The sequence below is a fragment of the Mercenaria mercenaria genome, chromosome 18, assembly GCF_021730395.1.
Source record: "Mercenaria mercenaria strain notata chromosome 18, MADL_Memer_1, whole genome shotgun sequence".
NCBI classification, from domain to species: Eukaryota; Metazoa; Mollusca; class Bivalvia; order Venerida; family Veneridae; genus Mercenaria; species Mercenaria mercenaria.
In genome coordinates this window covers 15,217,976-15,236,820 of record NC_069378.1, presented here as the reverse complement: position 1 = coordinate 15,236,820, position 18,845 = coordinate 15,217,976, and the positions used below count along the sequence as shown (strand labels likewise).

Below are 18,845 nucleotides of genomic sequence, written 5' to 3'. Positions count from 1 at the left end.
ATAAAAATCAGACAATTTAACACACGTCTCAACATGTTGCAAGTTCACAAAACTGTAATTAAATAATGTTTAAACTAGAGATGCTTTTGAGAAAAGCGCATGTCTCCCACAACTGCCCCTATGAAAAATGTTTAGTGTCTCTTGATGGCTTAGATGAGTGGATCCAGTTAGATGGTCTGGATGAGTGTATCCAATCAGTAATTCAAGGGCCATAAATAAAAAAAAGCCTGGGTGGATTTGGCTAGTTATCGAACTTGGCTAAGGTCTTATGGCCAAACACATTTAGTTCAAGTTTGGTGAAGTTCGAATGAGAAATGTTCGACTTAGAGAGCGGACAAGAGTAAAAAGGTAGATTTTTCAGTAATTCAAGGGCCGTAACTCCAAAATGTCTGGACCGATTTGGCTAGTTATCGAACTTGACCGAGGTCTCATGGTCAAACACATTTTGTTTAAGTTTGGTGAAGATTGGATGAGAAATGTTCGACTTAGAACGCGGACAAGAGTAAAAAGGCCGATTTTTCAATAATTCAAGGGCGGTAACTCCAAAATGCCTGGACCGATTTGGCTAGCTATCAAACTTGGCCGAGGTCTCATGGTCAAACACATTTTGTTCAAGTTTGGTGAGGATTGGATGAGAAATGTTTGAATTAGAGTGCGGACAAGAGTAAAAAGGCCGATTTTTGGTAATTCTAGGACCATAACTCAAAGACGCCTGGACCGATTTGGCTAGTTATCGAACTTGGCCGAGGTCTCATGGTCAAACACATTTTGTTCAAGTTTGGTGAAAATCGGATGAGAAATGTTTGACTTAGAGTGCGGACAAGCTTTGTGACAGACACCCACACACACCCACAGAGACTGGAGTAAATCAATATGTCTCCCACACCACTGTGTGGTGGGAGACATAATAAACAAACACACAAATGAATTGTCGGAAATATTGTACACGTGTACATATTTGTAAGAGTGTTATGTAAGTGTGCATAATGAAATTATTATAAGATAGAGTCAGAATCGTATCATGTTATTACAAGAACATATTTGATACTGTTTGTATGTTGTAAGTTTATGCAAATTATCAACATTTTTGTGTCATTTGCAAAATGCACGTATGAATTGATTGCGCTGACGTTTGCTTCTAGACACATAAAATATGAATGAAGCGCACAATTGATTGTCATTTAATCTAAGCGAAAACATACTATACAAATTTGTCACCATGAGACATATTCACGGGTGGTAAACGCGCAATCCAATTCCCACTGGGAATACGCTAAAAATGGGTTGCGCGACTTCCGGTGCTGGTGTTGCGCATCAATATATACAAAATCGAGGTAGGTGGGTTTTTGTTTTTGTAAATAATTACACATTTACGAGTGCTTTCGAAAAAAAGCAAAATGCTATTCGACACAAAAATGAATAAGGATCATATGTATGAAATACCAACTTATTAATTTAAGAATCGGCTCTGTTATCACGAAAACTCTGATGGCTCGAGCTGTCAAAAAAGCATGGAATCATGAAAAATGCAAATTTTCTAACTCTTGTGCCTTCTTTCTGGAAATGTGACGCTTCGAATGATCAAACACATGTATAACGGTCATGAATATTACATACACTTGAATGAAATGTTGCTTTTGGGGGAAAGATTGGCAAAAAAATAATCGGGAATGGGGTTGCTCCCCGGGAATAGAGTTGCGCGTATACATTATACACATTATGATGTATATGAGCAACTCCATTCCCGGTGCGCAACCCCATTCCCGATGATTATTTTGTCAATTATGTCCTCGTAAGCAGGATTTGAAACAAATAATTTTGATATTCGTTACTTTATAACAGTTGAGTTATCATACAAAGCATCAGATGTCCTCAGATTAGGCATATGAGGTCAGAAACTGCCATTTTTGTTGATTTCATACTTTTTTCACGTTTCGTGTCGGCAGAGTTTTTGTGATAATAGAGCCGAATCATAAATTACAAACGAGATATTTTACACATATGATGTATTATCATATCTGTGTTGAATAGCATTTTGCTTTTTTCGAGAAAATTTATTCTTGTCTCATACTAAGCAAAATTATAACTTCACATACCTCAATTTCGTCTTTTTTAAGCGCAACACCAGCACCGGACGTTGCGCAATCCATTTTAAGCGTATTCCCGGCGGGAATTGGATTGCGCGTTTACCACCCGTGATATTGTTATCTCATTCTGTCATACATTCAAATGAATTTCATTATCTAATGCTTCGTTTGATTCGCATTTTCCGTGACAATGTTTTGAATTGATTTCTCATTAAACATTAGACAGTACAATCGTGAGAATACATATACAGTATTCTCATAGTAACATCTTGTAGACTGAGACGAATGTTTTACTTGTTGTTTTTTTTTTTCAATACATAGAAATGCTTTGACTTGTTATTTTTGAAGGGATATTTTCAGTTGTAAGTTTCGGCCAGTTTTTTAAATATTAATTTTGGCATATATGTCGCGGTTTCTGTACTGAACTGTTATAAAATATCTTATTAATTAAACTGGTCAAAAATGTAAGAATTGGACCGATTTTAAGGAGCTGTAAAATGATGTAAAACATATGATCTAACACACTTACAGGAAAAAGAAAGAAAACATACCCGCAACCCCTTGTCAAAGAATAAAAGTATCAATCAGTAATTGCTTGGAATAGAAAATAACTCTTAAAACCTAATTATCTGGCGATCAGGGTGATTTATATGGAAACAGATGTGAAATCTATTAGTAACTGGAACCTCTTCAAAATACCAAAATACTCAAAACCAGTTCATTAGAAACTGATTTCAGAACCACATTGACTTGCTCTGTTCATATACACATAAAAAGTAGTTTGACGAATAAACAGGAATAGTTTCAGGACCACGTTTATATGAATATACTCGGTTTAAATATAAATAAAAACATGTCCAATAGTTACCTGAATTTACTCAATTCATATACACATACAAACTGGCTCAATAGATATACATTAATAGTTTTAGAACCACGTTTACATAAATTTACGTGGTTCATATACACATATAGAGTCTGATTTCATACCCACATTTACATCAATTTACTCGGTTTACATGACAGATAGACATTTATTGTACACGATTTGAAGTTAGTACATGATTTGACGTTTTTCAAATACACATATGAGCCGCGCCATGAGAAAACTAACATAGTGCATTTGCGACCAGTATGGATCCAGACCAGCCTGCGCATCCGCGCAGTCTGGCCAGGATCCATGCTGTTCGCTTTCAAAGCCTATTGCAATTAGAGAAACCGTTAGCGAAATGCATGGATCCTGACCAGACTACGCGGATGCGCAGGCTGGTCTGGATCCATGCTGGTCGCAAATGCACTATGTTGGTTTTCTCATGGTGCGGCTCATATAAAGAAGCTAACGCTAATTATATTACAATGTCAAAAGTATTCATTTTGTTTACATCGGGATTTTTCATATCTTCAGATTGACTATTTATTATATCATCATTTTCTTTGCCTCTAAATAGTAAAAAGAGTTAATATTAAAAATACATATACTACTAAAACAAATAATAATAATTTGCCATACGTAAATGCCATTAAAAATGACACATCTTGATTAGGTTAATTCAACGTACTGGTACCAGTTTTACGTCTAAACACCAGAAAAATATATTTCCCCGAAGACAATTTAAATTAATTAAGTTCGTTTTTATCTGTGCTCAAAAAGGTCTTAGATAGTACTCATTTGGTATTCAACAAAAAGTAGACTTTTCACTCTTTTTTTTCAATAAATGGTTCAATCTACTCTTGGCATTTTTAGTATTCTATGATTTTGATGGTTGGTCTTGTGAAATATGTGTCAAAATTTAATCACAAAATCATGTAGATGAAGACATGATTTCAAGAGAACAAGTTACCATGGAAACGAGAAAGATTTACATAGAACTTATTAAGACAGAGATAGTGACAACTGATTTCCTTTTTGAGCATTAAGAATATTAGGCTAGTTTTATGTTTACGTAATAAATCAAAGTGCAAAATAGCTGGCGGCCTTATAGATATAAGTATATGTTTCGTTCATTTTACGCATATTACTGCTACCTGATTTGTCATTGGTACAGCGCTGAACTAGGCTACCCATCCGAATACAAAAATGATAAGCAAAGATTTCACCATTGTGTGATCCCCTCAGCAAAGCCAATCAAATTGATAGATATTGAAATCATATAACTACTTCAAATACTGTTTGTCCACCAACTTTGAGACAATGTGCTGTTTCGACGAAAGAAGGTAAACGCTACATGATTGATTTGCCCTCGAACCTTTACAAAAAGCAAAACAAAATATTTGCAGAGCAAATAATTTCAAACGTGGAATCAATTTACCAGGAAAGAAACTTCAATGAAAGATAATGAGTTAATCACATTGAAATTAATTGATACATTTGATTTACTATTTCTGGAAAATAACTTAGTTTAATTCAGCAGAAGGCTTGATTTGATTATGCTTTGACTCGCTAGTAAACGTTTTTGAAGCTCGTTGGTCTACAGGGAATATAATGAATTTCGTTTTACGTTGCTATGTTGAACTTGTTCTCTATAATGTGTGTCAGCAAAATGCCTTAATTCTGTTGTTTATGTAATTACCTTGAAAATACTTTTTAACAGAATCGCATTTCCTAACATTCTATACAAATAATTCTAAAAGTTCCAAAATATAAAAACAAAGTTCTTTTTTTTCATTTTTGGGAAACATTTCCACTCTGTTAAATTGCACTTGCCATTCCTTAATGCAGTAACCGACCTTTTCGCTTTTTACCAACTAAAACATTTCAACATATCGTGCGTTTGCTAAGTATTCAATGCCGTCCAGAACTATTCATCTTGAATTTTAGATAGGATTATGGGGGCAGGGGACAGTAAATTTAAAAAATCCATAACTTTGCGGTGATACCAGTGCGAAAAAAATCATAAAAATACAATTCTGAGAAATGACAGGAAAGTGTAGAGCGAATGTAATGCATATACTTAGCACTTTATCATGTGACATTTTAAGCCTGTCGATTCCGCTGTTTTTGTGATAACTACAAGTAAAACTCCGGTTTTAGGACAATAGATTTTGTGGCAAAATGTCCCAAAATGGCACCTTGCGCGACCTGTCCCGTATTATCTGGAACGGAATGGCCTAAAAAATATATTTAAAGCATGTAACCAGGCGAAAATAATGGTGGTAAGGAAAGAGTCTCATAACTGTTTACTTTTTTGGCAAATTTGAGCTGAATCTAGATGGTTGGATGACGTTTCTGTTACCCTAGGAGATATTTAAGACCCGACCTTCTATACGAAGCTAGGAAAAATTATTCAAGTATTCATTTACTATACACCACGATTAATCGTCCTCAGGAATCCGTAGTTTTATAAACATCATATTAAGTAACTACTTCAATAGCCTTTAAAATACATCAAAAATGTACCCGGTCCACAATACTTGCCACTATAGGAGACTTAGCAAGTCACATACCGAAAACTGCTCAAAAGGTTGCGTAATAACAACTACCGTTAATGCCCTTAAACCGGAAAATAGAAGCGTGATAGATGTTTCACAAGCTTGTTTTCTCAGAATCATAATCTTCCTTGATAATATCGGCGAAAAATCCTATTACTCATATCACAGGGGAATAATTACTGCTTGGCAAAGCGATACTGATCTTCATTGTGAACCAACATATAATAATATCTACTCAATTGGCAATGTTAACAAAATCATTTCAAAGAGATAGTTTATCTGTCTTGGAGTAAAATGTAATTAAATTTTTACTTAATAGTTTTGTTCTCAATTAACATGGCCAAATGTACCCTTTGTCCGATCTGATGAAATATTCGGAATAAAAATCAGACAATACAATTTAACAAACGTCTCAACATGTTGCAAGTTCACTAAACTGTAATTAAATAATGTTTAATAATATGTTGTCAGAATCATATCACTCCATTACCAGTATATACTTGGTTTGTTGAAAGCCTTGATACGAAATTTGCTCCTGAAACATTTATGCAAATTATAAACAAATTTGTGTCATTTGCAAAATGCACGTATGAATAGACTGCGCTGATATTTACTTCTAAACAAATCAAATATGAATGTAGCACACAACTGATTGTCATTTAATCTAAAGAAAACATAATATACAGATTTGTCACCATGAGACATATAACGTTATCTCATTCTGTCATACATTCAAATGAATTTCATTATCTAATGCTTTGTTGGATTCGCATTTTCCGAGTCAATGTTTTGAATTGATTTCTCATTAAACATTAGACATTGAGAGAATACATATACAGTTTTTTCATAGCAACATATTGTAGACAAAGACGAATGTTTTAATGTTGAAAAGTTTTGACTTTTTTAATTTCGTTTTTTTTCCATTGTAAATTTAGGCCATTTAGGCCATTTTGTCATTATATGTCGCCGTGTCTGTTCTGAACTTTTATAATATATATGACGAATTAAACTGGTCAAATATGTAAGAATTAGACTGATTGAAGATGTGTTTTAAATTCAAAATCTCCAAAAAGTATTTAAGGAGCTGTAAAATGATGTAAAACATATCACCTAACACTCTAGCAATAAAATAAATAAAAAAAAAGAAACATACACGATACCCCTTGTCAAAGATTAAAAACATCAATCAGCAGTCAACTGGGATTGAATCTGGCGATCAGCGAGATTAATATGTGAAATCTATCAGTATTCAAAACCAGTTCTCATGTTGGTTTTCTCATGGCGCGGCTCATTTCATTTATTGTACATGAAGTAGTACATGATTAATGATGTTGTTCAAATAGCCAACGTTTATCATATTGCAATTTCAAAAGTATTAATTTTGCTTCCATCTAGGATTTTTTTCATATCTTCAGATTGATTATTTATTATAATCATCATTGTAACAAGAGTTAATGATAGAAAAACGTATACTAAAAAACAAATTGAAAATAACTATAGTTGAACATGCTTAAGCGGCCATCTGTATTAAGTAAGCACTTGCCTTATTCGGCCCATCATTTAACTTGTAAAATTGTATTTTTGTTAAAACTGCAACTTGTCTTAAGTACGCTCCTTAAGGAGTCAGACTTTTCACTTAATATAAACTCGAGTGTAAACACAAGTGCATACGTACTACTATTATAATACTAAATACCCGCTAACTTGGTAACAGGTGATAAAACATTTGTACTGCAGTGCAATCAAACATGTATCCCGTGATTAAAATGTAGGACATTCAATATTAGAAATGTTTTATCTCTAAATGGAACAAAATACGCAGGCATGTAAATTGATTTTCAGTTTTGAAGACAATCACGCATAAACACAACTGCAGTTAGGAGAAAGAAGTTTGTGTCAAGAATACAAGAGTGAGAAAACAATAATAAAATACCCAGTATTAGCGACAATCTTGTGCTACGCGTAACAGGTACTGAGTCATACAAACGAAATTGTTAATGCATTACTTGTGTGCAAAGCATGCAAAAGAGAATTTAAGATCAAAGTTGTCGCTCTAAATATCCCGCTCTAAATATCCCCCAGGTATTATAAGTGCCAATTAAAGCATCTGCACTGTTTCATGCAACTTGCATTCCAATACATCGATATTCTCCACAAAGGCAGTGCTGGGATTAATACATTAAACAGTCCATTTAAGGCATGTAAATTGCAGATAAGGTAATTTTTTCTGTTGCTATATTTTGCGGGGTTTTTTTTCGCGAACAGTGCATCTCGCCAATTTACAACATTCTTGGATATTGTCTACAATTTAAAAGTTACGCGAATTCTAAAGAACGCTAAAAAGGGCTCCATAAACTGGTTTTAAACTCCCTATATGGGTTTTTGACCCCCCCCCCCCTCCCCCCACCGAATTTTTCAAGGGGGGCCTACTGTGTTCCTTTAAATGCTTGTTTCAACAGCATTGTCTGTATATTTTATCTTGCATACATTAATATAAACATTTATGTAAGATTTTGATTTGGCAGACCGGGTAGAGGTGGAAGGCGTTCTTGGAATGCGGGTGGAACTAAAAGCGATGAATAAAACCGATTAATCGTCAGCAATTAGAACATGCAACTATTAAATGTCCCAAACGTAAATGTCATCAAAACTGACGCATCATGATTGGGTTTATTCAACTTACTGATACCAGTATTACTTCTAAAACACCAGAAACGGTATTTCCCCGAAGACAATTTAAATTAATTAAGTTCGTTTTTGTCTACGATCCAAAATGCCTAACATAGTACTGACTTGATATTCTACAGAAATTTAACTTTTTTCTCTAGATTTCTTTTTCGATAAATGGTTGAATGTACTGAAGTACACGGGAACTTCCTATAGCAAAAAAGCCTGAACAGCAAAGCAACTCCCGAGAGTAAAATAACCAACTAAAGCAATTAAATTATGTCAGCCATTTTATTTGCGTTAATGAATTTTCCCGCTGTTTCTTATATTATCAAGGAATTTGCATTGCTAAAATTTATAATAAAAACATATTAAACATGTCATTGATGGTTAAGGACAATTTGAAGGTAGGAGAACAAAAAGTATGAATATGAGCGTTGGCAGGCACTGTCTCACTTTAAATACAAATCAGCTTTGTGCAACATATTACAGAACCTGTTGGTGCGACAAGATTTCAAATGACATTGGGCTTTGTGTAGAACCACCGACCTTCCGAAAGCCAGTTGGATAGCCTTTCCTCACATACAAATTTTTACACCCTAAGCAAGGTTTCAACCCTCAAGCGACAGGAAGCCAGTTGCACACGGTCAAGGATGTCTTGAAGACAGCCTAATGATTGCCACATTTGTGTATTTGGAAAACAAACTAATGATGAAAATGACAAGAATGTGCATTCATATAATGGACTTGTGGCGAAACCATTTAAGTTCGGAATTCTTTACCGTACGGCTTCTAAAAGAATATAATGTACATAATTTGGTACAACTTTAAAATGATTTTGCTATTTAACTTTCTAAAATTAGATCTATGCAGTGTTACCGTACATACTACTGCTGTCCCCAGTAAAAGACATTCTGATTATTTGCCCTGCATAACCCAAGACATTTTTCTTAGAAATATTTCTCACAAAGAAATGTGTATAAACACTTACCGGATCTCCAAACATTGTGAAATATTTCTATAAACCGAATGCCTCCTGAGAAAAGAATCACTGAGTAATTAGAACGAGCATTTATATTCCCAGAAAGCCACAGAGAAGGCTAAGCAAACCCCAATAAAGTTCACCATCTATCAAGAAAAAATACATCTTGAAATTCCATTAGCGCTTCTTTCTCAGCTTGCCATGAAGAAAAATTACGCAGAATCCGTGGTCAGAGTAAGTCTTTAAACCATATTTTATAGTAAGTTAAGAGTTGTATCCTTTAGTCCTTGTTATAAACACCAGCAAGACGAATCCAGTCAATCATATCACATAAAGTCGTTTAGGAACTTATAGTTTATATGTCTCTGGGTACGGATGTTGAGAAATTACATGCAGTAAAGATATAACGATACTTTGTAATACAGATTATTATGAAATATAAATTCTCAAAAGAATTTCTTGCAATACAAAAATTTGTCTCATTATTCATGAAAACAACATTTTCGAAAATATTTAAAAAAAATATTTTTCTCATACACCAGCTTCTGCTTGATGCGTACATGCAATGTTGATTGCCGGTTAATGTTTATACCAATATAAATGATGTAAACAAACTTCCCACGTTTGAAACAGCTGTAGCTGAAAACGATCATTTAACAATATACTCCAGCCTGTATCAATATTTATCCTTAACCTTGTTCGACAAGCAACGCTCGGAGATTGATATCAAATAAAGCCATAGTGATCAATAGAATATAGCGCTTCTCACGCACGCTTGTTCCATCTATCGGTGCAACACTAGTTAGCAATGTCCTAGTCGATTGCAGGGGAGCAAGTTTTTAAAGATTTGAGAACGACAAAAAACACAGCGAAAAGCCCAAGCGGTAAATCTTGAATAAGATAAAACTGCATGAGCATATAAACTAATAATATAATCTAAATTAGTGATTAAAATAGGTATATACATATATATTATCATGCTGTTTGCCTTGCATCATCATTAAGAGTAGTTGTATATATATTCAATACGATCGCATATATTTCTTTTTGTTAATTAAAATCAAACCACATTTAAATGTTACTGCTCTCATTAAAGGCACTGACCTCCAGATTTTGACCAAAAATGATCTTCTTTAGAACTGAAATTTGGTCATATTTCGAACATTCGAACATGAGTTTTTTGTTTCTAAACAATCTTAAAGATGCTAAATTAAGGGAAAAAGACATATCCGAGTCGGGAATCGAACCCAGGCCGCGGCAATAAATATTTTCCTAAGTTCTTTACCAGTGCATCATGGAGGAGTCATTATCGGTCGTTAAATAGCATACTACCGGTACCCAGTAACAAACAATTTTCAATTTTGAATGGAAAAAATAGTAAAAACAACTGATTCTTATGCGTTTCCATAATATATTATCTGTCAAAAATATAGCTGCAATAATTTTCTGATATCGGAAAGTTTTCTTGTTGTTGTTGTCGTACGGTCAGTGCCTTTAAACATAAAAGGTAGACATTTCTTTTATTTTTGGATAGCGAGAACTTATCCTGAGGACAACACTTCTATATCACTACGTTATATGTCAGATACACCAGTGAGTACTACATAACAGAAGACAAAAACGACTCTATATTGATTCCTAAAGGACGTGACATTCCAAGGAAATGGCCTCGCGGTTAGTGGTCAATATTTACGTATCTATTTCGTGTGTAGTTTTCTTCATATGGAAAAATGGGAATTGACCGCATTTGTCGGATACTTCTACGAGTATAGTCACTTGTAAACTAGCCCTAGATTCTGGTGTCTGTATTCAGTTATATTTTCTTAAAATTTATATTTCATTTCTCGTGCCTTGAATGGAATAATTCTATATCCTAATTCTTACATCGCAAAATATCAATTAAACAGTGAATTCACTATCACCTTTAGCCTACTTGCGGCAAGTGATTCTGCCTTTGCTACCAGTGCAGACCAAGATCAGCCTGCTGGTCATGGTCTTAACTTTCGCCATTCAGTCAGTAAATTTTCAATCAACATCCCTTCATATAATAAATAGTACTGATTAAATTGAATAATGGAACAGTCCAGTTCAAAAATTTAGCAGGGTAAAGGTTAACCATTACTAGTACTACCACACATACATCAAACTGAATGTGTCTGTTCTGAGATTGGTCGTTTCTCAATACGTTTTTATTGAGACATTAAAAGCAAATAAAACTTTTCACTGAATTCCTCAGCTTCCATTTCGTTTCTTTCGTTAATCAATTTGCTAACTTTTAGAACCTTTATTAATTCTGCAGAAAATTAAACTTCTTTGAAGTGTATTGATATTCCGTTTTTCCTAACCAGAATATTAAATATTATCAAATATTTATATTATACGCATAATGACATACATGTAGAGTATATATTTTTTTGTTTCAGTGTAAGGTTGAAATAATTTTCACGAGTGAACACCAGATGCAATATTTTCCTGAATGAAGGATATTTTCTTCTTACATGCTAAATAAACAAATTATTTTTTAATTTCACGTTTTGACTAAATTTACCCATTTTATAGTTTCTTACCAGTCCAAAATATATTTGATATTTTCACTATGAAAATAACAGATATATCTCACTCTAATATTTCGATAATTCACTGCAAGACATGTAATAATATATGATATATAACTTGGAAACAACATACAAGCTGGCAACAGATTGTTTCTAAACACGATACACTGCTCTCAGTAATCAATAATTATAGTGTTTCAGAGAACTCGTGCATAATTTTCCCCGAGTATTCTCCGCTAGCACTGCTGCGGCTTTTCAGATAACTCTTACATACTTCTTCTGACTTATCAAGCGGAGTATTCTCCAGTTGTTGAATGTCTTAGACAGAACTCTTCCGGAACGTTCCCGAGTTTATCATACAGAGTACTCTCCAATTGCTGAATATTCCAAAGTAAACTCTATTATTAAAATCTGCTCATTCCAATCAGACAGTACAGATATTTTTAACTTGTAGAGTTTCAATATATTTTTGTTAGTTTACGCTGCGTAGTAAAGTCGTGGCGGTTCCGAGCCATTGATAGTTATTCAGCGAATTAAAAAAAAAGATCTGATTTCAGCGTCAAGACGGTGATTGAATACAATCCGGTTCTAAGAGTACTTATCTTGTGCAATTGAATTCAATGTCCATAGCTAATTTTGTAACACATCTCGGTACCTTTAAGTTGTTACATGCATTGTTATTTTTGACATGATTTACTAAATTATATTAAACAGTTTAACTTTATAATTAAACGCAATGACCAGATCATTCAAACATTGAAACATTGCAATCACAAAATAATCACAGGATTAAACTGCTTTCATAGTTGGGTTAAAACTATACCACAGTATAACACTGGTTTGCCTTTGAGAAAAATAGGAAAATACAAAAGTATGCGAAGACACCAACTGATCTTGGAGGAATCTGTAGCAATTTCAACATTTTGTTTTGAAAAAAATGACTGAAAATCATCACCCCTGTTCAAAGCTAGTATACTATAAAAAATCCTTCATTTACACAATATTCTATTTTCATTACTGATATAATAGTAACACAATATGTCAAGCATGTATATCAATTTTTGTTGAAATACACCTCAGTAAATGTGTCACTTTTTCTAGAGGGTTACATATTAGTATTGATCTGCGCTCGATATATTTAAGCATTTATCAAAGCCGAGTGTTATTGCTTCTTTGTGTTCATTAACAATATATCAATAGAGATTGGGGGAATAATGTGCTCCAATATACTGTTCAATTTAGGTACATTAATCGATTCAAGCCGGTCTAAAGAGCTTGTCTTTGAGCTCTTTAATAGATGCCACTAGTGCTACTTTGAAATTAATGAGTTGTTCTTTACATGTCATTGAAAAGCCTTCCGGACTTTCTAACAGCTTCAGAAAAAAAAGGCAAATAACAATGTAAAAGGCTATTGTTGTTCTTAGTGAACTCAATCATTCAAGTTCGGAACAATATATTGTTCTTGCAAACAAGTACGTTTTTTCTTAACAATAAAATAAAACAAAACAAAACAAAAAAAGAAGAAGAAAAAACGCTTATTCTCTGTTAGTAAAGGGTGTGAAATATATATTTAATCGTATGAAATAAACAAGCATGAGCAAATGACACCTCTTTGAAACATCCCAAACGAATGTTCGCTTAAACCTGGAAATCCAACATTTGTCGCTGAATATGTACTTTGCATAATATTTGTAGTCTGGCACATTTTCTATACTTGTTCCATGTCGTGACTATTGCACATTTTGCGTGTAAGCTAATCTAGTGTAGTATTCCCATGCATCACCTTGGGATTACGTTAATGAAAATTTCAATATATGTCCATGTAGTAAGTCGGAAGTATGTTCTGCCTATAAAGAAAAATAAATCAAATGTATTTTTATTCAAGATGTCTGGCAAATTCTTTAGAAGATGTAAACGGAACCTTTTGTCGTTTTTATAAATTTTCTTTATTGTATTTATTATCTCCCAAGTCTGTTCCAGTTCTTTGGCACAATAAGTAATATAGTATCTATTATTCGCATGATGTTATGATAAATTATTACATATGAAATTAAGTTATAAGCAGAAAGTAATTTCTTACCTATTTATTCACAATTTATGCAGATATAATGAAAGCTGTATATAAGAAATATCGCACAATATAACAGAACACTAAATTGTAGCTGTTTCTACGCGTCCTTAAATGCATGCATTTACGCTATATCAAATATGACTAATGCAAACCGAAAATGATCGTTAACATCTTTGGAAGAGGGTCATAACAAAATAAGTTATAAGTATAGAAACGGACAACAGTGTAAGTATCACAGGCATTAAAGGTCCGAGAAATTTACCCGCAGTATATATACATAAGAGTATATTGTTATGTCGGTATTGCTTTAATGCATGCTAATAAATAAGTACCACACTTCATTAGGTGTTATAACTCTAGCATGGACTTGTAACATTGCAATAATAAATACTCGTTTTCAGCTATATTCGTATAGATTTTAATGTCATTTTAAATAAATACGTTTGTCCACAATATTTGGTTTTAGTTCATTTCAAATTCATTTGAATCTGATATATTTTCAGATTAACATTTGAACATTACGCTTTAAGAACTAAATAAAAGGGGCTGTACTTGCAAAATATTTATCCTTTGAGGAATTTTTACACGAACATTTGTAATTAGTCAACTAAATGTTACACCAAAAGGTGTTCCTGTATATTAAGGAATGTTTTAATGTAATATCCATTTAAAAAAACCCGGAAAATTTAGTTTTTAGTAAAATCTCTGCGTGGTTCATTCAATGTAACAATTCGTAAATAGACAAGATGTTGTCAATTCCACGAATTAACCGCTCACGATGTCGATATTGAAACCTACTAAAATTCAAATCATTCTCTTTTTTTCTTTTTTTGCAAATTATCAACATGTTAATTTTTCTTACATCATAGTTGCATAACGTTTCTGAAATCACGGAACATGTTAATGCTCTTGACATGTTATACCATTTTTATCATGAAAAATACCGTTATAACCTTCATTTATCACATGAATTTTATTACATGTGTAAATACTATCCAGTATTTCGTAGCGTACTGCATTTGTTTTGCCTCATTGTTCTCAACTTGTTTATACTGGCACAGAATTGCTTTGACATCATTACACACATTTGCTTATTGTAGTGTAATATGTATGGTAACACTCAGTGATGCTACATGGTCTATTTGCATAACAATACTAGTTACTAAGTTTATTTACATAACTAGGCTCGTTACTAAGGCATCAAAGACGAAACTGAAGTACGCTGGCGCAACATGAATTAACAAATAAACTAAGTAATATAAACCTATCTGCTGTCAATTTATATTAATTACAGACATACATAAATATAACCATTAATTAGTCTTCCCTCCAAAATTATGATGCAAAAGCTGTACATGCTAATGATATACGAAAATAAACAACTGAGAGAAACAATCATGGTTGTCGTTTTTTGCAAAACATTACAAAGCTTTCATCTGGATTAAGCCTACAAATACATTCATGCATGATATTAACAGGCAATGCATCCATAAGATTTATTTTATACACTCGTGTTTTGAGTATAAACGTCTGCGCAAACAGTTTAATTTTTCATCGCACGTATACAAGGATTTGCCGTCAATATGAAATGCTCCTGCTGCTTTGAAAATGTGTCGTAATTCCAAGAATATGCTTAGAACTATTGACAGATGATTCTGAACCGTATGCCTTGTATACCCATTTAATTATTACTCAAATACAGAGAAATCCTCGCTCTGAAATTTGCAGTAAACATACTGTCATTAATCATATCAAGTATAAAATATATTCAATAGCTGAACTATTTAAATTAATATTGGTTACATTTGCTATGACATGCTCGTTGTATAATTAATTATTTACTCTCCCTTAAGTTTTAAATTATTTTTCATTTATTGAATTATAGATATGACAACGTCCCTTTTTCGGATGCACAATTAACAGATATGTGATGTATGTACACAAGTATCACACTTTCAATGTATATTATAATTTGGTCCAATGCTTATTAAATGAACGGGCAGTGCAGTGACATCATCGGGGCATGCAATCGCGAGTTTAGCACTCAGTCGCAAAAGTGACAGTTTCAAGATATAAGAATTATTTCCCTCAGTTTCGATTTAGCATGTCATTCCTGACCCAAAATTCCTATTCTAAAAGACAAGTGGGTTTAAAAAGTGTTTTTGCTAACAAATATCTTATTTTCTCCGAACTGAAAGGAAGTGCTGAGGAGTTTATTGTGACTCAAGACCAGTCATTTTACATCAGTTTCAGATTGTACTTGTAAAGTATATCTGATTAAAGCTTAAAATTAGGATTAACTTCATGACCGTGTAAGAGCCTTTTGAAGCAAAAGGAAATGTCTTAATATGTACCAATCTGTTTTTGTGTCTCTCAGAGGATTTGCATGTCAAACATATTCAATTAAAGACGGTGCATGAAAATATCTCATCGTAATTGATAATATGAAAACGCTGCTGTTACTTTATTAAAAATAGCGAAAAGCCACACCAAAGTCAATTTATCTTAGTCGGAAGTAGCTATTACCTGGTGGCTGTTTTGTTGTTAAAAATGCTTATTATCTCTTGAAAAAGGAGGCCTTCTGGTATTTTGTGTGGAATGTTTGTTAAATGTTGTATATTATCTATATGTTCATTGCTGTATGGCATGGCCTTCCTACAAACCATTCCATTTTAAGAAGAATAATGAGCTCTTTTTACTATTAAAAGTTGTATGCTATGTCTTCGCCTTTTTCTTTCCAGTGCTAAGTCAGAGAAAGAAAGTTTAGGACGCAACATTCTCGGTTTTGGATAATGTTTTAAATATGTCCATTTGTAAATACAACATCACTTCGACCGTGATTCCATTAGAAATGCAAGATCTTTCTCTGTCTCTTTCAAAACAGCTTTTATTAATCATGTTCTTCTTTGGCTCTTTGGCTTCTTTGGCTTTGGCAAAGGGTAAGAACTTTAAATGTAGAAGTTTGCTATAAAACGAATTAATGTATTTTACCGATATTTGTTGTCAGCTTATTTCAATGATAAGTAGAAGGAGGTGTCTACAAACAAATCAGAAGTGAGCATGCATGGAAATGTCATGCCTTTTTTACATAATATATACAATGGTCTAAAACACCATGAAAAACGTTCAAAATAACGTTATATTAACATTGTTTTCCGCGACTTTCCCTTTAATACATGTTCTTTTATTCCTAGGTTTCGAAAAGACATAATATTGTTAACAGCCATTAGCTAATTAAACTTTGATTTCAATTATTCTTTTGGAGGAAAGTCGTATTTGACTTACAAGACGAATCGATATGTCAATAGGTCGTTGTAAACCTGGCACGTTAAAGTTTAGTTGTTTTTTTATACGAGGCTAAAGGACATTGAGATACTGGGTCTGAATAATTTACAGATGCATGTACATTAAAACATTCATGATTAAAATGTTGATAATATATTTAATTTAATGTGTAAGACTATGTCAAAGTTTAAAGTACTTATGTCATATAATAAATTTTAATAAAACAATGACCAGAAAATGAATTTTGTTTTACTGAAGAATTATTTATTTAAAACTGTGTTTCTTGTAACTTTTAATTACTACTAAAATTACAAATTACATATTATACATATTATAACAAACGTGCAGTCAATAAATAATATATAAGAAGAAAGGTTTATCATAACGATTTAAATACAGACACCCACTGTTTTCAGGTGATATTTTACATAAGTGCCTTCATTTTGCTATATGTTCTGTTAGGCTTTTAGAATTGCATCTATTGTTTGCCATTGTTACTTTTACCTACAATATTTGTAATGCTATTTAATTTCAAGGACTCTTTAAATATAAAGTAAACGACGAATCAATATGTCTGTAGATCATTGCAAACTGTGCATGTTTGACTTAATGTTCTGCTAGAAAGCTACATGATTGTCGTCGGGACGATCCCAAGCATAGACTATTTGTTTTATAGGTTAACAATACATTTAAAATTTTAATGCTTAAAAAGCACACGATACGGTATATATTTACTGTCATTGTTGTGAGAAAACATGTAGATGCACCTGTGCTACGTTTGTAAACCTACTTTCTTCTTTTTTTTCAATAAAAGATCGTTGTTTTGCAGTGCTGGGAATATTGATTTCTGTTCAGTTTTCTAAGTATTTGAACCCAATTGAGAATTACCGCTTCATTGTCGCCGATAACAACATCCATAGGTTTGAGAACAATGTGCCCCAATATATTATCCCAGTTAAGGTACATGTGCATTTATTGGTTCAAAACAGTCTCGAGAGTTCGTATTGTAAGCTTTTTGACAGAAGTCACTAGCGCTACTTTGAAATTAATGAGTGTTCTTTGCAAGTAATTGAAAGCCATAGAGATTTATAGATCTGATAAAAGCAAATATACCGTCGATGATATTTTATTAAAAGCATGTAAATGGTGTATAAATGACGTGCATGAGAACCACTAGGGGTAGCGACCAGCATGGATCCAACACTCGATCGGCAGTTGTCAGGCTCATGCTGTCGCTTTTAAAGCCTATTGGATGAGAATGTAGCGAACAGCATGATCCTGCACCACGGAGCGCAGGTGGTTGGTCATGTGTCGCATACACTATGTGTTTTCATGCACGCCAAATATCTTTTGAACTTTATGTTTTTTCTTAACTATAAAACATATTTATTGCTATGTAAAATGCTGTCTTATGTGACGGGCATGAATAGTTCATCATATGAAACAAGGCAACTGGGTGCGGAATGACACGATTTTCAACTAGAGATCTCTTTCAAATATCCCAGTGTTTGTTGTAACCTTGAAATTCATCTCCCGGCTTCGGTATTGGTATTCAAGAACCTTGTTTTCTTGTTAGGAGAATTGGTGCAAGAACATTTTTTTACACATGTTTAATTTCGTGACTATTGCACATTGTGCGTGAGAGTTAATCTAATATCACAGTTCCATGCATCATCATGGGAATAGGATAATGAAAATCTCAATATTGAGTACATGTAGGTTGATGGAACTTGACCTACTTTCTTTAGCTTCAAAAAGTAAATCTGTTA

The 18,845-nt window shown here is 33.2% G+C and overlaps 1 protein-coding gene across 6 annotated transcripts in view; it reads right to left on the bottom strand.

The window, feature by feature from the left end:
• The window catches only part of LOC123537972 (dipeptidyl peptidase 4-like), a 242,045-nt gene that overhangs the window by 64,950 nt on the left and 158,250 nt on the right, over window positions 1-18,845 (bottom strand). The window contains exon 1 of one of the 6 annotated variants that reach the window (XM_053529936.1): window positions 9,175-9,876. The exons of the other annotated variants lie outside the window; for them this stretch is intronic. Coding sequence (XP_053385911.1) covers window positions 9,175-9,189 — 15 coding nt within the window. The 5' untranslated portion in view covers window positions 9,190-9,876. Of the gene's footprint in view, window positions 1-9,174; window positions 9,877-18,845 lie in introns of those variants that run through there. 6 annotated transcript variants of the gene reach the window in all.